General features: G+C 41.7%; 2 protein-coding genes across 5 annotated transcripts in view; one reads left to right on the top strand and one right to left on the bottom strand.

The window, feature by feature from the left end:
- Window positions 1-787: 787 nt before the first annotated feature.
- Window positions 788-24,043, bottom strand: THOC7 (THO complex subunit 7). 3 transcript variants are annotated; one of them, XM_045862028.3, is made up of 8 exons: window positions 23,884-24,043; window positions 7,739-7,856; window positions 6,141-6,268; window positions 5,733-5,819; window positions 3,453-3,510; window positions 1,999-2,065; window positions 1,847-1,916; window positions 788-1,123 (listed from the first exon to the last, which is right to left on the bottom strand). In XM_045862028.3, exons 1-8 carry the CDS (start codon window positions 23,900-23,902, stop codon window positions 1,056-1,058), a joined length of 615 nt encoding a protein of 204 aa, XP_045717984.1. In that variant the 5' UTR covers window positions 23,903-24,043; the 3' UTR covers window positions 788-1,055. The 3 variants fall into 3 exon arrangements, with proteins under 3 accessions (XP_045717984.1, XP_045717985.1, XP_054360625.2); XM_045862029.3 differs by having other exon boundaries at window positions 7,669-7,856; window positions 23,884-23,999; XM_054504650.2 differs by lacking the exon at window positions 23,884-24,043 and adding an exon at window positions 23,506-23,831.
- A 79-nt stretch (window positions 24,044-24,122) lies between these two features.
- Window positions 24,123-25,344, top strand: part of ATXN7 (ataxin 7) — a 139,017-nt gene continuing 137,795 nt past the window's right edge. The window contains exon 1 of one of the 2 annotated variants that reach the window (XM_045862021.3): window positions 24,123-24,258. The gene's annotated coding sequence lies outside the window, so the exon portion shown is untranslated. Of the gene's footprint in view, window positions 24,259-24,326; window positions 24,728-25,344 lie in introns of those variants that run through there. The other variant, XM_045862022.3, reaches the window with a different exon arrangement.

Here is a 25,344-nt window from a genome sequence, read left to right as displayed (position 1 = left end):
AACAAGTATTGAACATTAAATTCACTACTTAAGAAAATTACAAGTGATTCAGCCTTAGCTTCATTTTTAAGATCATGAAATCCTTTATGCAAGACCGACCATCTTTTTTTTTTTTTTTTTAAGATTTTATTTTTTTGACAGAGAGAGATATAGTGAGAGAGGGAACACAAGCAGGGGGAGTGGCAGGCAGAGGGAAAAGGAGAAGCTGGCTCCCCAGGGAGCTGGGAGCCCGATGTGGGGCTCGATCCCAGGACCCTGAGATCATGACCTGAGCCGAAGGCAGACGCTTAACCGACTGAGCCACCCAGGTGCCCCAAGACCAACCATCTTAATAGTCTATTTTTCTGAGACAATATTTTCTTTGTCAATATGTTTTTTCTACTGAAAATGACTCCTAAATAATGGAACAGTAGAAGAAAACATATCATCAAAACATTTAACAACCAGACTGCTTAAGCATTATGGAGAGAGAACTAGAAGGCAATGCATATTGATTTAATTTGCATCTTGTAATTACCTCTTCTACCACTGATTGTTAGGATCAGGCAACCTCTCCCCAAATGAGCACATACCACAAACATTTTGTACGTAATTTCACAAGTTCACAGCCCTCATGAAGCCTATTCATGAACTCCATTTTCAAAGATGGTAACAATTTCCAGACTGACTCATTTTTTTCACGTACATCCTAGAAATGCCACTTTCTCACAATCTTCAACTTATTTTATAAATGAACCAGTCTTACCAGTTAAAAACTACCTAGAATACTAATGAGCACAAACATATCTGGCTTGAAAACATTTTATTAAACATTTTTGGATATCGCTTCCTACTTTTTAAGTTTAAGAATAAAAAAGACATTTCAATACAAAAAAATTTATACTGAAGTTTTTTTCCTTTGTGTAAAGAAATAGGAATGAACTGTGCATTAGTATTTAAAAGCAAAGTAGTCTACTGCCAAAACTTTAAATAGCTCAAGAGCACAACAAATTCTAAACGCACTAGGAGCATGTTGTTACTTCCGCCTTCTTGGGAAGGGTGAACCATTAGTCTGTTTATGGCTTAGGATCTGTTTCCATGGTGCTTTCTTGAGCTTCTTCTACCTCTGAGAGCTTTTCATCATCTGCAATTGAGAAAGAACCATAAAACTTTAGTCAAATTTGCTTAAATTATATGTTTATGAATACGTGACAACATTTTTATCCTTTATTAGCCGGTATGTCTAAAACAAAGATGGCAAAATGGCAGCCTATGACTGTCATCAGCCCACACAGTGTTTGGTTTTAAAAGTGCTGTTTTGGTTTTTGGTGTTTATTAGTTAAGTCAAAATGTAAAATTTATGTGAAGAATACATTTAAAAAAAATCTAGGTTTTAGGTTTTTCTTAAAAACAATAAGGAGGTCAGATAACATCGAAATTTCCAATGGGCTGATACAAATTAGTATTGACTAATACAAAGAGCAAGTCTCCAGTTCCCCAAAGCACCTTCCATTCATGGACTATGCAAATGTGCTTATGCACTAATTACTCCACTCACTTACTGCTGCCTGCCTGGGTCCTGAATTGTTACTTTATAGCAATAAACTATAATAAACCAAGAAGAATTCCAAATCTATCATCCCTGAATTTCTCTTAATGTGAACTACTGGACATGTATTTTAAATGATATATTTCTGCATATATGCAGAAAGCTGAACAGCATGAACACTTTTAACATCATCCTGCTATACTCCTGTTCTGAAACTGAAGGTGTACTCTCTCAATAAGATGTATTATTTTAGAAGGCACGCCCCTGGATCACTTAAAAGTCTTGATAAAAATTCATTCTGTGACTATTTCTACTTACTTTCTAGCGTTTGCTGAAGTTCGTGGATGGTACTAAGGAGAACGTGAAACTGTTTCCGTCTCAATTCCAGCTGTGTTAATGAGAAAAAAATTAATACACATTGATCTATACACATATACATATCATAGAGACCAATGTATGTGTACAAATACCTTATCTTCAACACTTTCTTTAATATGTGAAAGATGCTCTAGTTCCTTTCCCAGAGACTCTAGTTCCCTGAAAATAATAAAACAGTGTTATAGCTTGCTAATTGGGGGAACAGAAGTCACAATTAATACCTAACTTTTTAGTTACTAAAGAGTTTTAAAAATTAAAAAAAAGATAAGAAGTTATTACACTCCATTAGGATGAAACTTTGAAGCTAGGGGTGATCTCTTCTTAAACTCTAAGTATGTACTTTTTTAATTAAAATCAAATTTTCTAGATAATTTTTAAAACCTAAGAAAACACAGATAAATAGAACATCACACCACAAGAATTGATAACTTTTAACATTTTATCATACTTATTTGACCAAAAAAAGTCGTCTTTTTTCCCCCTTGGTAAAAGAAATAAAACATTGCAGATTAACTTGAAATCCTCTTGGAACCTTATTGGCTATCCTCTATCTCAGACCTTTTTCCTCCTCTATTCCCCACTCAGGCAATCACTCTATCACTCCAATCCTTTTTCATACATATATTTGTCTCTTTAAATAATATACAGTATTAGTATATAATGGGGGGAGTTAACTTCTATAAATGTTATTCTGCATCTGTTAGAGAAACTTAGGAATAACTTAAAATTTATTATGTCTTCTGTTTTTCTTTTCACTGATTATGTTTTTCAGATCTGAGTTTTTATTTTTTTAAAGATTTTTATTTATTTATTTATTTAAGAGACAGAGAGAGAGCACTAGCACATGCTAGGGGAGGCAGAAGGAGAAGCAGACTCCCCACTGAGCAGGGAGCCCGACACTGGACTCGATCCCAGGACCCTAGGATCATGACCTGAGCTGAAGGCAGACACTTAACAGACTAAGCCACTCAGGCGCCCCTGAGATCTGACTTTAACAAGTGTATATCTAAAAAAAGTGTATATCTAGGGGCGCCTGAGTGGCTCAGTTGGTTAAGCGACTGCCTTCAGCTCAGGTCGTGATCCTGGAGTCCCAGGATCGAGTCCCGCATCGAGCTCCCTGCTCAGCAGGAAGTCTGCTTCTCCCTCTACGCTCCCCCATCTCATGCTCTCTCTGTCTCTACCTCATTCTCTCTCTCAAATAAATAAATAAAATCTTAAAAAAAAAAAAAAAGTGTATATCTAGTTTGTTCTTTTAAACTGTTCATTTAGCATTCTACTATATATATAGTATACCATATTTTATCTATTTTCATTTGATACATATATAATATGCATTTATTTTATTATTTTAGAACTAGAGACAGTAAGATCGGAGGAAGGAAAAACTCAATCAAGTGGTATTAGAATATGTAATTTGGAAGATCTGACCCCTCCTTCTGAAACACATTATGTACTCCCATAAAAAATGGAATGTATAGGCTAGTATGTAAACATTTATACAGAAATGTATTAGACTGGTTCCTTTCAAAGTAAACTCTAAACTTACTTTAATGTCTCATGCCGGTCTGGATGGTGCTGGATCACTTTCGCCAAAGCATCGTATTCTGAAAGATACAAAAATATTTACCAAATTAAGGTTTTTTTTGAACATGGATATGAGAAAAAAGGTATATCACAGGTCTCTCCTAATCACTTTCTCAGTGCATAAAGAAATGAAAACACTGAAGGATGCAAAGAGTACTGCCCATATCACTTGGTTCAACAATAACTACAATGATACATGATTTCAAAACTGTTCCAAACAAGGTCTTTTGCTCACACTCTGTTTTTCCATTTACCTATCCCTGGGCAGGATATAAGAGGCCAGCATAGGAGAAGTGAACTTAAGCCATTCATTGATCATTAAGTGGACTGATTCTGAAGAGGATCTTATTCACTATTTGCCCAACAAAGAGAAGACCAGCGAGGTCAATATATCCTACCATTCATTTCAGATCTTAACAATGGCAAATTACACTTCTCATTCTCATTCTAAAGGTAAAGATTTCAGAAATTGAGAAACAATTTAAAATTCAGAAATGATAAAATTCCTTCCTTCTTTTCCACTGAGGCCTCCAAGTTTCCCTGTTATTTCCTGTTAACCTTGAAATGATGAATGGCAGCATTCATTTAAAAGCCTCAACTAGGGGCTCCTGGGTGGCTCAGTCATTGGGTGTCTGCCTTCAGCTCAGGTCCTGATCCCAGGATCCTGGGATGGAGCCTCCCATCGGGCTCCCTACTCAGCGGGAAGCCTCCCTCTCCCTCTGCCCCTGCTTGTGTTCCCTCTCTCGCTGTGTCTCTCTCTGTCACATAAATAAATAAAAATAAAATCTTTAAAAAAATGAATAAGTAAAAGCCTCAACTAATTGAGAAAAACACTATGAAACCTTTTTAAATGATTTTAGAATTGATAATAATTATTATGTAAGTTGGTATATCCCCTTTTGTAAATTGGTCACTGAACTTGACCACATGTATTTTTGAATGAGTTCAAAAACCAATTTTTTAAAATAAGGAGTTAAATATCTCAATTGGCTCATTGAAAAGTAAAATTTATTGTTTTGAAAATCAGCATTTTAAGCCAATAAAAGTGTGACTTTTAATAAAAATTTTTTGGATTACAAAATAATACATGATCAGTCCAGGGGTGACAAAAGAAAAAAAAAAAAGACCCCAAGCCATAAAAACCCACAGCCCCAAAATAACCATTAACATTTTGTATTTCCTTCTAGTTTTTTATATATAGGTCACAACTGTGATTATGCATTATATTTTTTTATCTTCCTTTCTTTCAGTTTACATTATAGGAGGAACAATGCCCCGGCCATTAAAATTATTTTGAAATAGTTTGTTTTTATGGACTGCAACGAGGACATACCCTAATTAAAAAACAAAAGAGGAGTGCCTGGCTGGCTCAGTCAGTTAAGCATCTGCCTTCAGCTCAGGTCATGATCCCAGGACCCCGGGATGGAGCCCCACATTGGGCTCCCTGATCAGTGGGGAGCCTGCTTCTCCCTCTCCCTCTGCTGCTCCCCCTGCTTGTAATCTCTCCCTCTCTCTGTCAAATAAATGAATAAAATCTTAAAAAAAAAAAGAGAGTAGGACAAAGCTAAATTTTAAATGTTTGCTTGTTTTGTACTTAATAAAAACTCACGGGACTTAAATTCTTTTCTTTTTCCTGGAAAGTAACTCCATGAAACAAACAAACAACCATTAAAACCTTAGGTCTAGTGTACTTGAGTGAACTGCCTTTGCTGATTAACCATAACATTACTTAGGGCAAAGGGGTCTGAGGACAGTAAAAAAAAAAAAAAAGAATACTTAAGAAATATTTGGATTAGGGGTGCCTGGGTGGCTCAGTCATTAAGCGTCTGCCTTCGGCTCAGGTCATGATCCCAGGGTCCTGGGATCCAACCCCGCATTGGGCTCCTTGCTCAGCAGGAAGCCTGCTTCTCCCTCTCCCACTCCCCCGTTTGTGTTCCTTCTCTCGCTGTGTCCCTCTCTGTCAAATAAATAATCATTAAAAAAAATTTGTATTAAAAAAAAGAAATATTTGGATAATCAATACAATCCAGCAAAAATTTAAAAAAAAGGTTTTTCAGCATAGCCTTCCTCCTCCACTATTTTAAAGAATAATATAGTTTTAAAGAATTAAGTTTAGCTCTTAATTCTTTTTAATAATTCAGATTGATTCTTGCTGAAGATTTTACCACACAGCATTAAAAGCTGCATGAAAATAGTATTCAGTAATAAAGCATTTGCACACTAAATCCCACAAAACCCTTACCTTGGCGGTTTTTTCGTATTCGCTTTGCTTGAAGAATTTGTTTTTTGCACTCAGCAATTTTTTCATGTGCTCCAGCAATGCTACATTCTATATGAAAAGGTTTTTTTAAAGACAGTTGCAACAACATGTATAATCTTCATCCATTTTCAATTTTAAAATGTGTTTTTAAATTAAATTCCATTGCTAATAAAATAGATGCTGGTGTTTAAAAAATAGCTACAACCCAAAGTACTGTAATCATATCAGAATACATTTTTGTAGCTAACATTTACTATATTCTTTCTATTAACATTGTCATTGTTATTATTTTACCACTAACCAAAGAAAAATGCTAGTATATATGGTCTCCTTTAGACCATAAAAATTAAAATTTCACATGGACACATTAATTTCTTTAAGTTTCTTTACCTATTTCTTTGTAAATTTTTTCATAATTTTCCATTTCTCTGAGATTCATATCATATACAAGCAAAGTTTTGCCCATTGAAAATTCACATTGGGACAGTGTGCTCAGCATACGTTGGTACTGGCTATATCTAATGGAAAAGAGAGAAACAGAATAAAGATTTTTGTGAAATACCAAAGTTGAACTATTATATATTACAGTGCAGGCAGAACTATCAAGTTCTGAGAGAATCATGTGCTTTATTTAAAATAATTTAGGGGTGCCTGGGTGGCTCAGTTGGTTAGGCGGCTGCCTTCGGCTCAGGTCATGACCCTGGATTGAGTCCCGCATCGGGCTCCCTGCTCAGCGGGGAGTCTGCTTCTCCCTCTGACCCTCCCCCCTCTCATGTGCTCTCTCTCATTCTCTCTCTCTCAGATAAATAAAATCTTTAAACAAATAAATAAATAAAATAAAATAATTTAGAACATCTTTCTCTTATGTTTAATTTTTCCTAATGGGATGTACTTGGATTCATAAACTGCTTTAGTTACAAGTGCAAAGATGGGACTGCTGTTCTTATCAATATAAGCTTAATTCAAACAACTACTTGTTTGAATTTTGTTTAAAATACTTTTAAAAATGTTTTAATCAAGGGGCGCTTGGATGGCTCAGTTGGTTAAGCGTCTGCCTTCGGCTCAGGTCATGATCTCAGGGTCCTGGGATCCAGCCCCGTGTGGGGCTCTCTGCTCAGTGGTGAGTCTGCTCTCCCTCCCTCTCTCTCTCAAATAAATAAAATTAAAAAAAAAAAGTCTTAAGATGGTTTTTTATCCTCACAACTTTATTTTCACAATTTTTTCACTCTTTACAATGATTTATTTGAAAAGCTAATTCAAATGAGTGAAATTTTTCTAAGGCAAAAAAAGTTATTAAATATATACAAAACCTTGCAATCTATAAAAACTTTTTATGAGCTTATTAAAGAAAGAAAATTGGGGCACCTGGCTGGCTCAGTCGGTAGTGCAGGTGACTCTTGATCTCAGAGTCTTGAGTTCAAGCCCCACACTGGGTCTAGAGCTTACTTAAAAAAAGGGTTGCTGGAGGGGAGGGTGGTGGGGGATGGAGTAACTGGGTGATGGACATTGGGGAGGGTATGTGGTGTAATGACCACTGGGTATTATATAAATAAGACTGATGAATCACGGACCTGTACCCCTGAAACAAATAATATAGCTTATGTTAATTAATTGAATTTAAATTTTAAAAAAGAAAAAGTAATGCAATAAAGACTGACTCAAATATTTTATGTAAAAAAAATTTTTTTTAAAGAAAAAGAAAATTTCATTTAGATATTTTGCCTAACTAAATGCTAAAAGTGACCAAATTAATGAGCCAGAATTTAATCCTTATTTCTTACCACTACACTTTCTGCACATTTTAATAAACATAAAGCAGGCCTCTGAAAGAAATAAGGGCCAGAAAAATCTACACTTGATTAACCCAGAGTTGCCTCCATAGGACATCTGAAGGTGAGTGAAAATCTGAAATACTGACAGGGCTGTTGTATACACGGTCTAAACTTTGATCAGGACATCGGCGTAGAAACAACAGTGAGATGAAATACCCCTCTTCCTGGGACCCGGAGTTGCACCATTTAATGAAACTTTTCACGAGCAGATTGATTCTCCGATCATCTCCAGCGCCGTCTCCATCAATTAGGAGACGCTTCCGTATGACTTCATCTGGAGAGAAGAAGAACAACGTGAATTAAAACGATGGTTTGGCTCTTGCCGACTTTCAGGGACAAATAACCAATATCACAACTTATTCATTCATCCAAAAGAAAACCACTGAGATGCAAATATACTTCAAGCCACTAAACTGTATACTTACAATGGTTAAGATGGCAAATTTTATGTTTTGTAGGCTTTACAACTTATGTAGGTATTTTTATGTCAATATAAAGACAGTTATTTAGTGACTATTGTGTGCAGGCATTGTATTAGGGGTCGGGGTTATCAATGCGCTCACGGAACTAGAATTCTACTCCTGGGGTGCTGAGTAGAAATAGTTTTCAGGTATCACCAAGGAAATAAGCCCATAGTTTTTGGAGAACTTTGTTTTGGAAAAACCTGTTCAGACAGAAGGAAGGCTGAAGTGTTCCTATCTCTGACTAGTGTGAGGTAGTGGTGAAAGGCACAGAAAGAAAAGATTTGAAAGATGTAGTGGAAGATCGGGTGAAAAGAATGAGTGATGGATCAGAGAACCGGGAATGGATTTATCAAAAAAAAAAAAAAAAAAAGCGTAATTTAGTTCTTACACCTGTAATGTTTCTTGCCCCATGAAGACTTTTTTTTTTTTTTTAAGATTTTATTTATTTATTTGACAGAGAGAGACATAGCGAGAGAGGGAACCCAAGCAGGGGGAGTGGGAGAGGGAGAAGCAGGCTTCCTGCAGAGCAGAGAGCCCGATGCGGGGCTCGATCCCAGGACCCTGGGACCATGACATGAGCCGAAGGCAGGCGCTTAACGACTGAGCCACTCAGGCGCCCCTTTTTTTTTCTTTTTTAACAAGTCTGTCTCACTTTTGCTTCAAGGGAAAGAAAAGGAAAATGAAATCAAAGAGTAATGATGAGTAATAAGTGGGGCTCCAATTTGCCTGCCTGGCCGTGCTCTTGCTGGACAATAAATAATGCTGGATCATAACAAGAGAAAGGCAGATTGAAACCCAATAAAACATAATTTTTTAAACAGATTTATTTATTTGAGAGAGAGAGAGCTCATGCGCATGGGGGAAAGGAGAGAATCCCTAAGCAGACTCTCCACTGAGCAGCGAGCCCGAACAAGGGCTGGACCCCATGATCCATGAGATCATGACCTGAGCCAAAGACCCAGGTACCCCAAACATAATTTTCATATCAGATTGGCAAAGATCAAAATACCCAATAGGAAGTGTTGGCAAGGATACTGAGAAATTGCACTTACATACACTGAGGGAATGTAGACTGGTAGGCTCTTTCTGGGACAAATGGGCTATCACAAACAAGATTTCAAATGCATGTATCTTTTTGACCCCAGAACTCCAATTCTAGGAATTCATCCCATAGATACCATGTGCATCCATCCACAAAGATAAATGTAAAGAGATGTTCTTAGTGCTGTTTGTAGTAGAAAGACTGCAAACCTAAACATTACCAGTAAGAGACTGGCTAGATTATGAAACCTTCATCTAATATAATATGATGCAGCCAATAGTGTGTATGTATATACCAATGGCAAGAAATCTTTGGTACAGGAAGTGAAATGAAAACAAAACAGGTGCAAAGAAGCACAGAGTTTGAAGTCATTTGTGTAGAAAAGGGGGAGGCTTTGTGTATGTCTGTGTGTGTGCATTTATGTATGTATGTATTCAGAGACAATCTTTGGAAAGAGCACAAGAAACTGGTAATAGTGGTTTCTTCTGGTGAGCGGGACTACAGAGGGGACGAGAAAAAATTTAATTTTCTATATCATTTCACATAATTGTTTGTTTTTCACCGTGTTCGTACATTATTTTTTAAAAATAAATTTTAAAGTGTGATTAATTCCTGGAGAGCCTGCACAATGAATCAACGGCAAAATCTTTAAACAACAGTTCCTGTGTGTAGGCAGAAGTATTTTTTTTTTTTAAAGATTTTATTTATTTATTTGAGAGAGAGAGAATGAGAGAGAGCACGAGAGGGAGGAGAGTCAGAGGGAGAAGCAGACTCCCCGCCGAGCAGGGAGCCCGATGCGGGACTCGATCCCGGGACTCCAGGATCGTGACCTGAGCCGAAGGCAGTCGCTTAACCGACTGAGCCACCCAGGCGCCCTAGGCAGAAGTATTTTTGAGTGCAGGTGCAGCGGAGATAAACTTTGGAAGGCAGGTGGCTGCAGTTTTAAAATCTGTTCTGTGACAACGTCGGATAAGCATTTTTAGAATTGGGTTTTGTTCTCAGAGGCATGGCTTTGACAGGCAGCTCAAGTTATCAACTCATCAGGTATTTTAATTTTACACTGTAAAATACAACCTAATGCTTTCAATTTTTGACCACCAACACTATTATTTGAAGAACCTGAGACAAAACAGTCCTCAAAGAGATTAAAATGCAGAAAATGAACTGATTTTATTTTTTATTACAAACATGCTTTAACTTTGTTAAAAGTAAACATCCAGCAGGTGAGCAGTCTGATGTTTGATGCTGTTCAATTCCTTTCCTTTCTTTTTGTTCAATTTCTTGTTTTCTTATCTCTGCTCTTCCAACCCCCCAACAAACCCCATCTTCCTCCCAGATACCTGGTCATTCTACTTTATTGAGGACCAGCCATAATAGGGAATAGAAAATTGGGAAATGAGTACCCTAAGGGGGAAACTATTACCACAGCTCGTTTTTCAAGAGATTTTTAGAGTTTGGTGACTAACTAAAAATGGTTCAAGCACATTTTGTGATCATTCCAGTTGTAGAGTTAAGATCTGTGTACTTTTATATATGCAATATCCCAATTATAAAAGTTTTTGAAAAATGTTTAGAACACTGTACAGGCCAAATAAACTTGGGGAAAAGGTTCATAAGGGCCAGTCCCGTGTCTTATTCATTCTGTTTCCTCCCCAAACTCTCACACTGTGTCTTTACACTTCTCATGTGCAATAAATATTTTTAAATTGGATTTGTGGTGCCTGCCTGGGACCATCTGCCCTCCAAAGAGTTTTGTCTCAATAAAATACTAACAAGGACCAGCAGGCAACCATCTTATTTTCAGGTCCAAAGCAGAGATTTCTCTTCTTGTACAAAAGACATGAATACTTGATCAATGAGCAGATGTGTCCATAGGGTACCAGAGTAGTTCTGAGGATGTGAGATAAAGACCTGAGCTCTTTTGCTCTAGGTGGAGAAATAACGTGCATATGAACACACAAGCAGAGAAGACTGAGATTGTTAAATGAATGACACAGACATGCACCAGAAGATATTAGGAGGACAGCTTCCTTTGGCTTGGGGTAAGAGGGGGAAATGGAATTTGGGCTGCTCTTTTCATACTTAAAAATCATCAGTCACTGGGGCGCCTAGGTGGCTCAGTCAGTTAAGTGTCCGAATCTTGGTTTTTTGCTCAGGTCATGATCTCAGGGTCCTGTGATCAAGCCCCACATCAGGCTCCACACTCAGCACAGAGTCTGCTTATCTCTCTCTGCTCCCCACTCTGTCTGAGTTCTAAATAAATAAACAAAATCTTTGGGGCGCCTGGGTGGCTCAGTCAGTTAAGCGTCTGCCTTTGGCTCAGGTCATGATCCCAGGGTTCCGGGACTGAACCTCACATCAGGCTCCCTGCTCAGTGGGGAGTCTGCTTCTCCTTCTCCCCCTGCCCGCTTGTGCTCTCTTTCTCTCTTGCTCACTTTTTTTTTTTTTTTTAAGATTTTATTTATTTATGTGACAGAGAGAGACACAGTGAGAGAGGGAACACAAGCAGGGGGAGTGGGAGAGGGAGAAGCAGGCTTCCCGCTGAGCAGGGAGCCCAATGCGGGGCTCCATCCCAGGACCCTGGGATCATGACCTGAGCCGAAGGCAGATGCTTAACTGACTGAGCCACCCAGGCGCCCCTCTTGCTCACTCTCTAATAAAAATAAAATACATAAAGAAAATCTTTTAAAAAATCATCAATCAACAAAGCTAAAAGGTATTTTAACAATATTTACCTACACCTCAAATAACATATACCCTTTGGCCCAACAACCCTAGATAAACTTATACGTATGCAAAATGACTATGTCCATCAACAGGGGGCTAGATAAATTTTGGTACAAGAATATAATGGAATACTATGAAGCCATAAAAAAAAAAACAAACCCAAAGAATGAGGAAATGTCTGTGCTGATACAGAGAGATCACAAGATAACTTGATAAGAGAGCAAAGTGAGGAACAGTATGTATGGCATGTTTTCTTTCACACATAAAGGGGGGAGAAATTAGAATATATGCTTATATTCATACAAATACCCTGGAATGATATACAACTAATAAGAGGGGTTACCAAGGGAGAGGGGCAGTGTAAGTGGGATAGAGAACAGGCTGGAAGATGGGGAAATATCTTTTTACATTATTTGATTTTTGAACCATATGAGCACTCAAAATCTGTTAGCTGTCGTTTGAAAAAGAAAGCTATGATTATTAAGGTGATGGTATCACAGGTGTTTACATATGTCCAGATGCATCAAACTGTACACATAAAATACTCAGTTCTTTGTATAAAATTATCCCTCAATAAAGCCACTTTAAAAAAAAAAAGAGGGGTGCATGCTGGCTCAGTCGATAGAGCATGCAACTCTTGATCTTGGGGTTGTGAGTTAGAGCCCCACACTGGATGTAGAGATTACTTAAAAAAGTAAAATCTTTGGGGCAGCTGGGTGGTGCAGTCAGTTGAGCAACCGAATCTTGATTTTGGCTCAGGTTGTGATCTCAGGGTTGTGAGATCAAGCCCTACGTGGGGCTCTGTGCTCATCGTGGAGTCTACTTAAGACTCTCTCTCCCTTTGCTACCCCCTGCCAAGTAAATAAATCTTAAAAAAAAAAAAAAACAAAAAAAACTTTAAATAAATAAATATTTAAAAAGGGAAAAAAAAATTTTAAAGCAAGCTAAAGTCCCTTCCCTGTCCCCACCCAAGACAGGGAGAAAGCTGTGAGCTCCAACAGAGGTGGGGAATGAAAGGCTAGAACACGTATGTGCATATGAGAACATTAAGGAGGCCGGACAAATCTTGGGACCCAAGTACAGAAAGACAGAGGTCAGAATGTGGGAGTCTGCATTAGTGAATGTCATACCTGTGGACTTGGACTTTGCTGGCAGGCAATTGGGAGTTGCTAAAGATTCAGGAGCAGGACTTTCTAGAAGGATTAAGCTGAGAGCAGTGTACAAAATGGACTGCAGCTGGGAAAAGCCCAAAGGCAGGGAAGCTATTAGGAGGCTCCCAAAAAAACATGCAGTAGAAGCTAAAATGGCATGAAAATTAGAGATTAGAATCACAGGTCCTGGGGCAGGTCATGACTGAGCAGAGGCTTGGCTAGGAAAAGGCAGGGACCAATGCCTCGGCCATGTATAGGAGTGTGTGGCAGTCCAATTCTGGTAGCACCATGGCTTTCCTGTCCCAGGTCCTTCTCCCAGTTCAGCCCTATCCCTCTTCCTTCTAAGGGCATTTCTTCACAGCCAAACCCCTGGGCCAAAGTAAAAAACTGGGGCCAATGTTCTGGTTAGTCCACAGAGGTTTTACTTTGTGTGTGGGGGGGACCAAGTTTCACTTCATTTGTAAAATGGGAATAAAAGTTCATGTGTAAAATGGGAATAACATATCCACTTGGAAGGAATGCTGTGAAAACTTATAGAAATGAAATTATACAAAGGAGCACAATGCCTTTTCATGGTGGGAAAGAAAAAAAAAAAGTTACCCGTATCTTTATGTTAAATTTAAACCACAACTTGTATCATCCTAAAAAATGTTAAAAAGTGAGTGAACACTGTGAAAGGTGTATCTATCTAGATATATCTGTATCTATAGACACATCTGTGTAACCATGTAGATATATATAATGCACTTAGGCATTCAGAGTTTTGCCTAGTTATGACTTCTCCCAATTTTGCTTCTGTCTCAAGCTTCATATCATAAGGTCACAGTATCTCTAGCTTAAACTGCAGACACAGTTGTTGCCTAGAAAATTCTCTGGGAATAAAAATCCCTGAAATAACATAAATAAAAATACAGAGCACTGCTCCAACAGCAACAAAGTAAAACAAAAGGGAAAGACGCCAGTTTGAAGACAGCTTATTCTTTTTTTTTTTTTAAAGATTTTATTTATTTGACAGAGAGAGCGAGAGAGGGAACACAAGCAGGGGGAGTGGGAGAGGGAGAAGCAGGCTTCCCGCATAGGAGGGAGCCTGATGCAGGGCTCAATCCAAGGACCCTGGGATCATGACCTAAGCTGAAGGCAGACACTTAACAACTGAGCCACCCTGGCGCCCCAAACAGCCTATTCTTTTTAAATGTAGATGGGATGCTGATGGTTCCTAACACAGATGACATGAGTATTAGTATTCTTATTTTTTATTTTTTTAAAGATATTATTTATTTATTTATTTGACAGAGAGATAGAGAGCACAAGTAGGCAGAGTGGCAGGCAGAGGGAAAGGGAGAAGCAGGCTCCCCGCTGAGCAGGTAGCCTGATGCGGGGCTCGATCCCAGGACCCTGGGATCACGACCCCAGCCGAAGGCAGACGCTTAGTGACTGAGCCACCCAGGCGCCCCATGAGTATTAGTATTTTTTTTTAAAAGATTTTTTTTTTATTCATTTGAGAGAGAGAATGAGATAGAGAGAGCATGAGAGGGGGGAGGGTCAGAGAGAGAAGCAGACTCCCCGCCGAGCAGGGAGCCGGATGCGGGACTCGATCCCGGGACTCCGGGATCATGACCTGAGCCGAAGGCAGTCGCTTAACCAACTGAGCCACCCAGGCGCCCGAGTATTAGTATTTTTAATGGTACCTCATCAATTAGCATTAGACTGAACACACCTAAAACATGCTTTGTTTACTATATACATTGACTTCATAAATTACCATCATGCTTAAAACTATAAGCAACTTAAATGATAATATTATTAATTCTGGCAGACCTTGGCCTACGCTTTATAAAAACAGTTAAGATGGCTTAGAAACTATTCTAATGATGTTATCAATATCATTCCTTAGTTGTCATGATTGCTTTCTCTACTGACAATGTAGATCAATGCCATCTGGAAAAGCTTTTAAAGATTTTATTTATTTGTCAGAGAGAGAGAGGGAGAGAAAGCACAAGCAGAGGGAGAAGCAGGCTCCCCGCTGAGCAGGGAGCCCATGCAGAACTCGATCCCAGGACCCTGGGACAATGACCTGAGCCAAAGGCAGACACTTAACCAACGGAGCCACCCAGGCATCCCTGGAAAAGCTTTTAACCCCAAATATCTAACATCTGCCCCGAGACTGGCGCTTTCCCACCTGATTTTAGGCTTGTAGGAAGATTTCCTACTGGATTCAGTTATACGTTGTGCTGTAATTATACCTACAAAACGCCTGCCATTCAGAATCACTTTAAAATCAGTAATGACACATATATGCTGATAAGCAAACATCTACTCATCAATTTGGGATACATTTTAGACCCCTCTTTGTCTTATATGCTGACCTATACCTGGGAAAAACTATGTCATTACTTAAGACACTAAGCCCCAAAAAGTCCTTTCAAGGGGTTACATGTTTAATATCCCATTTTCCATAAACAGAGAGGCAGAAGAAATGACTGCTTTATAGCCACTAGACCAACTCTCCTTCTCCAAGCCTCTGGTCAGAGGACACTGCCATTTTAACTGCGTTCTCATTTTACCACAGAAAGGACAATCTCTCATAAACCCAGACTTTCAAAACCCATCATTGTTATTCCCTCACAGTAGCTATTAAAACAAAACAAGTTTTCAGAACATCTTGGAGCAAGTGTTCAAAATAGGAAAAAGGAAAACAATTTGGAAGATAATGGTGGGCCAACTTTCAAGACACTTCTTTACGGATGGGTCAAGGCTTGACAACTAGTAGCAAGAGTGTCACCATTAATGTAACTTCCTCCTAGGGCTAATCTACCCTCAGGTGTGCCTCTCGAAACTGCTAGACCTCACAGCACGGCAATGTCACCTGCTTTTAGGAAAGAGCGATCCTCGGACCTACCAGTGAAGATTAGCATTTCCTTTCTAAAAGCACTTTAGCAAGGAATTCTGTTAGCATGGAAATGCACCATTGTTTTTTTCTTGGTGTTCCTAAACACTCTGGATCCAAACTGAAAACCATGGGAAGGGACAACAATTTATTTAACACTTTGAGACATGGTGAATAATAGTGGTGAGCACAGCTGCCTTCTAAAATTAAAAATAAATACATTCTTTGACCTGTCTTCTAGAAGTTATTCCCACAGGTGTGTGAAGACATCTACACAAATATCTCCATTGGAATACTACTTGTAAGAGTAAAAAGCTGAAAATAACTAAATGCTTAAATGTTTAGTAGAGAATTAATATTTTTAAAGATTGTATTTATCTGAGAGAGAGAGAGTGCCCACAAGTCAGTGTGTGCACAAGGGGGGGAGGGGCAGAAGGAGAGGGATAAGCTGACTCCCCACTGAGCAGGGAGCCTGATGTGGGGCTCAATCCCAGGACCCTAAGATCATGACCTGACCCAAAGGCAGATGCTTAACCAAGTGAGCCACCCAGGCACCCCGATAATTAATTTTAAAAATATAATAGAATACTACACATTAATACAAAAGAATGAGGTAGAAAGAGCTCCAAGATATGATTACAGAAATAAAACATAGAAGAGTGTGTAAATGTTTGCATAAACTTGTAAAGTATATACACAATGCTTGCAATCGGCTAAGTATGTGTTTTTTTACATATAAATACATTTAATCTACACAATAGCCCTATAAAGTAGATATTACTACCCCTATTTTACCAGTGAAGGAACTGAAAGTTAGCTCTCAAATTAAATGTCACCAGAAATATGGAGCAGAGCTTTGACTCAAGCTCACAAGTTTGGCACCAGGGAAGGTGCTTTTTACCCTTTATAAAGGCACTTAAAAATCATTCTGAAAAGGTACAACAAAAACCAATTTATAGCGACTACCTCTGGGAGGAGAGACTAGCCATGGAAGGTCAAGAGGGGAGGTTTTCACTTGTCACTTGGTGCGTTTTTTTCTTGAATTGTTTGACATGCATTACTTTTCTTTTTAAAAATACTAATAGTGGTTATCTGGAGAGTGAGCTTATTGGTCATTTTGAGGTACTTCACTTCTTCTGCACTATAAGTTCTATTCAATGTTCTTTAATAAATCTATGATGTGTTAACAAGAAACAAGAAAACTGGCTTGACTTGACCTACAAGAGAGACTAGGGCCATGTAAAACCAGTGAGCATGCAGATTCCTTTTAGATTTATCATTGGACCGCCACTGCTCATGGGTTATTAAGCTGAATTACTATGTCTCATTGTTTTAGGTTAGTTAAAATAACACGTAGCCCCTCCTTTCAAGAAGCTTAAAATCACTAAAACAATTTTGAAGGCCAACAACATCAAGAAGTTACAAAGAGGCAGTGGAAGGAACAGTAAATAAGATGGTTTGCTTTCTCCATGTAAATATTGATCTTTTGTGAGATACTTAGGGCTAGTCTAAATACATGCTAATGTCAATTACTTAAACCAAAATTCAATCAAAAAATTTTTTTTAAAAAGCAAAAAAAAATAGTGTTGAGGTCCTTTTGTTTTTCTCTAGATTTACTTAAGTGTTTAGAGTGTGGTGCTAATAAAGTCAAGGTTGAAACTTCAATTTTGCTTTGAAAAACTATTATCTGGGCTAAAGAAACAGTATTTAATAGTTGCACTACATCAGTAACCCCCGTGCTGGCATCACAGCCGAGGGAACAAAGTGGTCAAATCCACTGGCACTAGTGGGAAAAAAAAAAAAAAAGGCCAAACAAACTCCGTGACCACAAATGTCCAATTGACACTGGACCAGCAACTGAAATAGGAATCACAGAAGCAGCAGGCCCTTATACAGCATTTATACACTCCTATTTGAGGACCATACATCTTGTTTGTTCCTTTCACTGTGGAGAGTGTCCTGGTTTGGACAAGAGATTAAACAGTCAATTTCAAAGTGCTTTACCTGTATTATCACACTTCACCACCCTTGAAGAAACCCTATAAAGTGTGTATTATTATCTTCTTTTTACAGATGAGTAGTGTCCTCTGCCACAGGAAAATATACACAATCACATTATTAGAAAGTCATAGCACGGTTCCATTATTCTGTCATATTGTTCATAAGCATATTAAAAGCCATTATTTTAAGTTTTAACAAGCATATATCTAAGCATTATACTTTCTAATTAAAAAACAAAAACATATATACAATAGAGTATTACTCAGCCATAAAAAAGGAGATCTTAGTCATTTGCAAAACCACAGATGGACCATGAGGGTATTATGCTAAATGAAACAAGTCAGACAGGGAAAAACAAATACCATATGATTTCACTTATATGTGGCATCTAAAAAACAAATGAACAAACAATACCAAAAAAAAAAAACACAACAAAACCAGACAGAGAACAGATTAGTGGTTATTAGAGGGACAGGGTTATTACAGGGTAGGCGAAATGAGGGAAGTGGGTCAACTGTATGGTGATGGATGACAACTAGGCTTATCATGACAATCACTTTGTAGTGCATAAGGATATCAAATTATGTTGTACACCTGAAACTGATGTTATATACTTTTACCTCAATTAAAAAAAAAATACTGTCAAAACCAACAAGCTCTATTCAATGGAATGTACAGTCACACCCTGCTCCCTGCCACCTCCTTCTCACCTCCCATCTGTGCTCTGGCACATCGGTGTATGTACCTAATGTTCTCTGCACGGCAAAAAGTGCTTCCGGGAGGCTCAGTCGGTTAAGCGCCTAACTCCTGATTTCGGCTCAGGTCATGATCTCAGGGTCATGAGATTAAGCCCTGCGTTGGCTCGAGTTAGGCGTGGAGTCTGCTTAAGATTCTTTCTCTTTCTCTCTCTCTCAAAAAAAGTGCTTCTGAAATGATTTCTGTCAGGGTACTAACACTGTTTAACACCCTTTAAATTAACACATACAAAATACAAACTGTGAACATAGTTTAAGTTAACAGTGACAACATCTAAACTGTTTTCAGGGGCACTTGGGTTGCTCAGATGGTTAAGCATCTGCCTTCGGCTCAGGTCATGAGCTCCAGGTCCTGGGATCGAGCCCTGCATCGGGCTCCCAACTCCGTGGGGAGTCTGCTTCTCCCTCTCCCCCTGCTGTGCTCTCTCTCTCAAATGAATAAGTAGAATCTTAAAAACAAAACAAAACCAAAAACTTTTTTAGTCAAAATGCTGGGGTCGCAACAGGGGAGGAGAGAGACCGGCTTTGCCAAGAACTAGCTATGTGACGGTAAGTCACTCACTTCCTAGGACCTCTATTTTGCCATCTATAAAATGGTACTGTTGGTGATAATATCTATAGTTCAGTATCCATAGTTAAAAATATCATGTCTCTCTCCTCCCCTCTGAGGAGGGCATTTCCTCAAATTAGCCAGTGTCCTTGTATAGGGTGCAGGGAATAAAGCACTTCTCCTCTAAGAGCTCCCAGTCCGAATGGATAGGCAAACTTGTATGGAAGGATTACATGAGGGCACAGCATCTTGCCAGGCACCTCAAATTTGTAAGAGGGCATTAGCTGTCCTTTAAACTCCAGAGACAGGTATTGGTACTTCTCCAAGAACTTTTCAGGATGAGCTATTCAGGCCACTCCTGTCTTCTTTGCTGCCATCATCCTAATCCAAACCCACCCTGACTCTTGGAATACTTCTCGCTGGCCTCCCTGCTTCCATTCTTGCCTTCCTAGAATCCATTCTCTACACAGCAACCCAGAATGATCAAAAAGCGTGGGATCACTAATTTTTCTGCTTAAAATCCTCCAATCATATCTAAGTACCCAGAGAAGACAATCCAATCTCCTTTCCGTGGCTTAGGTGGCTCTTGGCAAGCTCCTATTTACTTCTCTGACCTCCTTTTGTATCTCCCCCCTCATGACCCACCTAGAGACCAACCCTTATCTTATTCTCTAAATTTATTCCTTATCTTCTCTGAAGGGCAGAGCTTATTTTTGCCTCAGGTCTTTGCACTAGTTATAACCTGTCCTGAATCCTTTCCTGGACTCCACAGGGTTGATGCCTTCAGGCCTTACTCTAAGGGTCACTTTTCAGAGAGGTCATATCTGACTGTTGGCAGCCCTGCCCCATTATGGTCTTTCATATCCCATCCAGTTCATTCACAGAACTTAATTTCAGAATTAATTATGTTCTTTCTCAGAAATTATCTTATTACTTATTTGATTACACACTACTGCTTCTGTCCCCCAAGCAGAAGTTGGGTCTTCCGTGGTAGTTTACTGCTGTAGACAGCGCCTTGAATTGGGCCCGGAAGGTATGCAATACATTGTTGACCTATCATACCCACTACTCACTTCTGCTTGATTTTTTACCAAAAGCCCAGTTGAGGAAAACCATGTTTACAGAGGACTGCCTGAAAAAGTTGTACTTCATCCATTCTTCTATGACCTAAGTATTCTTAAAACAAATTAGAAACACACACACACACACACACACACACCTTGCTCTGAACTGCAGAAGTATTGAGCAGCAGAAGTATTCAGTTAAACCACATGACCTATTGGCTTTAGGATGCCTTTCTAAATTGTGATTTAGCCTTCTTTGACCTAGTCAGGGATGTGCTAAGAAACAGTCCTATGATCATTGGTGCTGATAAGAGGTTAAGGATATGACACTAGCTTTTCTTTATGGGGACCCTAAAGATCAACTAGAGAGGGGCGCCTGGGTGGCTCAGTCGTTAAGCATCTGCCTTCGGCTCAGGTCATGATCCCAGGGTCCTGGGATCGAGCCCCGCATCGGGCTCCCTGCTCAGCGGGAAGCCTGCTTCTCCCTCTCCCACTCCCCCTGCTTGTGTTCCCTCTCTCGCTGTCTCTCTGTCAGATAAATAAAATCTTTAAAAAAAAAAAAAAGATCAACTAGAGGTATCTAGTGTTTTAATCGGAAAGAGCTGTTTGTACTGTGTGTCTAAAGTTGCCTTCTTTCCTGTACACAAGAGCAGAGTGGACCAGGCCCTGGTATGAACTAGTGGAGAAACAACAGTCACTTCTGGCTGTCTTAATTAATGTACCACATTTTACCCACTGTACTCTGAGGATCAACCCACTTCTAACTTCCTCTTGTTTTCCTTCCTCTCAATGCTCTTTTTGCCCTGTTTTCTCATGCATTTATATTTTATGTTTTCACATTATGGTGAACTGCCTTAAATATTTTCTAGAATATGTCATTTAAGTGAAATAAGTATTAAGGGCTACAACAGTAATATGCACAAAATAATAGTTAATAGGTGAAAGATCAACTGGTTCTGGAAAAGAGATGAATATTTGAGGTGGGTCTTGAATAAAAGGCAGTTAATGGCAGAAAAGGGCAATCTGGGGCACCTGGGTGGCTCAGTCGTTAAGCGTCTGCCTTCAGCTCAGGTCATGATCCCAGGGTTCTGGGATGGAGCCCCGCATTGGGCTCCCTGCTCAGCAGGAAGCCTGCTTCTCCCTCTCCCACTCCCCCTGCTTGTGTTCCTGGGATCTCTCGCTGTGTCTCTCTCTGTCAAATAAATAAATAAAATCTTTAAAAAAAAAAAAAAAAAAAGGGCAATCTGCAAATACAGAGATGAAGAAGACACAGTCCTAATCAAAGAAAAATGGAGAGACGAGTAAACCAATTCTTACATTTCATAGTATTTGCTGAATGTTACCATATGTCGGACTCAGTGCAAACCACTATAACTTTTATTACATTTAAACCTCTAAACAACCCTATGAGATAGACTTTATTATTATCCCCATTTATAAAGAATGAAACAGAGGCTCAAAGAGGTTAATTAACCTGCACAAGATCAGACAGCTTGTAAGGGGCAGAGTGGGTACTCCTGTGGCCTCTAACATCCACTCAAGTCCTGACATCTTACCTCCTTCTCTGTATTCCCTCTTTGTCTGAGCTCCCAATATCTCTCACTAGGACTAGTGCAGCCGTGGCTGAATGCACAGTAGTGAGGAATGAGAATTCTGGAGCCAATTCTCCAGATTTTGAGCTCAGGCTCTATACCTTACTAACTGCACAGACTTGGGCAAGTTGCTTAACCTCCTCGTGTCCCAGTTTCATTTGTAAAGTGGAGTTAATAATTAGAACATTCCTTGACACGTGATGAATTCTATATGTTAGAAAGCACATAACTCCTCTCTTCTCTTCCCCTCATCATTCTTCACATAGTGCATACAGCATGGTGGTGTTTTTTTGTTTGATTGTTTGTTTGTTTGTTTTGTTTTAATGCAATTCTGATCACACAGCACCAATGTTAACTACTGATTCCCATTGCCCTCAGAAATCTCTGGCTATAACTTTTAAAATTCTAGCCAATATTTATCATATTTTGAGTTTTTCCAACACTTTGGGGCCTTTGCACAAGTGGGTCCCCCCACTTGGAACACCAGTCCCACTACAACTATTTATTCTTCAAAAACGGAATTAACGGTAACTGTCTTAGGGAAGCTGTTCTTTGAGAATGGATAAGCAATCTTTGCTACATGCTCCCACAGTTCCTACCCTTGTACTTCCCCTGCGGTAACATTTGCCACCCTTAAAACTAATTATCCAAGGTGTCTTTCCACCAGACTGCAACCTAAGAGGGGGGTAAAAGGTCTTGCCTGTTGGTTCTGGACTGTAATCCCAAGACCTAGCCTAGATAGGATAAATAAAACTGAAATGAAGCAAAGCTAGAATTTCCCATGAAGGTCCTGGACCCTCCCACTTCACTGGAGCCTCCCACTTCACTACGTGTTATCACAAATTTAGGCCTATTACTCTTCTTCCCATTGCAGGCCCTTTAATGTGGAGATCCTGCCTACCCCCAACTTTTCAGAAGTGGCCTCTCCACAGGCATCTTACCCTTACTGGTCACTCTCTCTTCAAATCACACAGCACCCCTAGACATCCCCTTCCCAGATGTCAAAGAACTTCCTTCCTCCTTAACTGAAAACCTTCTTAGGTTCTCCCTCCAGTTGCCCATCATGCCTGTCCACCTTTCCCAAGGTGGCACCCTATTTTATTTCTGCTCTCAGTCCACAGATCACCCCCTGGGTCTCTGCACACGTGGGTCCACCTTCCATAAACTATCCTCACAACTTTCCACAAACCCCTTATCTGCCTGCCGACCCTCCTCCCACTCCTGCCCGACAAACCACCGTCCCCAACACAAATACACAGACAAATCTTTTATTGCCTTGATCTACCCCAGGGGGCCTCATCCCTACACTGGCTCCTCCTAAATCCCCCATGCACACTCTCTGATTGCCCTCCAGATACCCCGTCCACATCTATTCCTTTTATATATTATCTCGGTCTCTCCCTCCCTCCCTCCAGTCCGGGGCTGGTTCTCAGGCCTCACTGTGATCCACACCACTGTCTGGGGGCCCTTCCCAACCCGTCCAGAAGGCTCCTCCGGGTGTCACCCTGTGTACGCCGACGCCCTCAGTACTCGCGTCTTGGAACCTCTCCCTCCGTTCGGGCTTGGCCCCAAACTTCCACCCCACCCCTAAGGTCCTCACACCTCGAGCCCGCCACAGGCCCTCCGGCCCCCGGCGGCAGGGTCCCCACCCCTTCCTCCCGTCGCCACTCCTCGGACCCCATATTCTCACCAAGTGCTCCCTCACCACCTCCGCCGATGGCCTGGACCCCCTGCCGGTACCACCCGCCCACGCACCGCTGCCACCGTTCCCGGGCCCCCACGTGTGCTCCCAGCCCCCCGGCCATCCTCCCCACACACCCTCCGCAGGCCCAGCGCGGCCTCCGAAGAGCGGGCCGGGAGTCCAAGGGGCTCCGAGGGCGAGCAAGGGTCCGGGGAGAGGCCCGAAGGACCCGGGGGAAGCGGCGGGGAAAGGCCGGCTCTCCGAGGGGTCTGACCGCTGAGGCCGAGGGGCTCCCGGAAGCGGCCGGGAGGCCGGGGGGCTCGGGGGAAGCCGGGGCGGCCGAGGGGCTCGGGGAAGCAGGCCGGGGCGGCTGCGAGCGGGCCTCACCGTCAGTCACGGCTCCCATGGCGTGCGCGGCGGCGGCGGCGGCGGCGCAGGCTGAGGCGGCGGTTGGCGGCGGCGGAGGTCAAACTCCCACAATGCAGCCGGGTAAACAGCCATGGAGGAGGAGGCGGCGGCGCCCGCGGCCGCCCGCTCCGACGCCTGAGCCGCGCCGCGCCGCCGCCGCCGCCGCGGGATCCGCGCTCCCCGCGCTCCCCGCGCTCCCCGCACTGCCCGGGGGCGGCCGCGGCCGGCGCGTGTGGGGGCGAGGCCAGCGGGCGGCGGCGGCCCTGGCTGCAGCCCCGGCCCCCGCCGCCCCCCCTGCTGCCCCCGCCCGGCCCACGCCCAGAGGCCGCCCCGGAGGCCGCCGCCAGCCGCCAGGTGAGCTCGCTCGGCCGCCGCCGGGGCTGCGGGGGCTGCGGGCCGCCCGACCCCGGGCCCCCGCGCCTTCCCGGGAAAGGGGACCGCCGTCCCCGCCGCGGCATCCCGGCTGCCGCAGCGGGGGGTGGGCTCGTTCCGCGGGGGGGAGGGCGGCGGGGACGCCGGGACCCGGTTGGCCCGGGAGGCGCGCAGGACTGGGAGCACTGAGGGGGCGCGGCGCGAGGGTCCCTGCCAAGTTGGCGCCCACGCGCACCCGGGCGGGTCTCGAACGCGGGCACTTGCTGCCGGCGAGCCGCGAAGGCCCCGGGTTCCCCTGGGGCCGCCCCCTTCCCTCCCGGGCTCTGGCGGGTGCTCGGCGAGGGGGAAAGAGAAACTTGGAGACCTCCCGGAGGAGTTGTCGGAGCGACCCGGGAGCGCTGTGCCCACCGACCCCCCGGGGCGCCGGGAGCCCGTCGGTGATCTGGATGGGGTGCTCTATTTATTTTCCTCTTTGATTTTGAAAAAAATGGCTATGTGATTGTCCCCATCTTAAGGGGAAGTTGAAAGTGAAGTGGGGGTGGGGTGGGGTTGGTGCTCAAGGAGTAACGTCGCCGTGTGTGTAGAGTTAACACATTTCCGGAGTACAGTGTAGATCATATTGGCATCTTTTCCCAAAAGTCACTTTGATTCAACTTCGATGAGTTTCTCGTAAATGGCAACATTTAGGAGGTGAGAGGAAACAAGAACAAGTACCGCTGATTTGATCTCCAGTGGGATAGATTCAGTTAGCCATAAGGAGCGTGTCTGCGTTTTAACCCAGGTTTGGTAATTTGTTGAACATAAAGTTATTTTCCAGCTTTCCTGTCCCCCCCAAGTACCGTGCCTCTTCACATCCGGGCTGAAGCAGTTATGTGGGTTGGATTTGGTTGTTTCTGGTTCCTTGCGAAACTTGGGTTCATTCTCCTAGTTTTCTCTTAGATCTTTCAAAGAGGAAGAGTTGTAAATGCAAATGTATGGCAGTGAAATGTGTTTAAACTCTGGCTAGAGATCAGTATATTATATGTAAAATTTTATTCACATGTATGAAGTCAAAACTCCAATAATGTT

Source organism: Mirounga angustirostris, unplaced genomic scaffold (assembly GCF_029215605.1).
Source record: "Mirounga angustirostris isolate CCGP_5_RB_7025 unplaced genomic scaffold, mMirAng1.0.hap1 SCAF_1, whole genome shotgun sequence".
Taxonomy (NCBI): domain Eukaryota; kingdom Metazoa; phylum Chordata; class Mammalia; order Carnivora; family Phocidae; genus Mirounga; species Mirounga angustirostris.
This window is presented reverse-complemented; position numbering and strand designations above follow the sequence as displayed.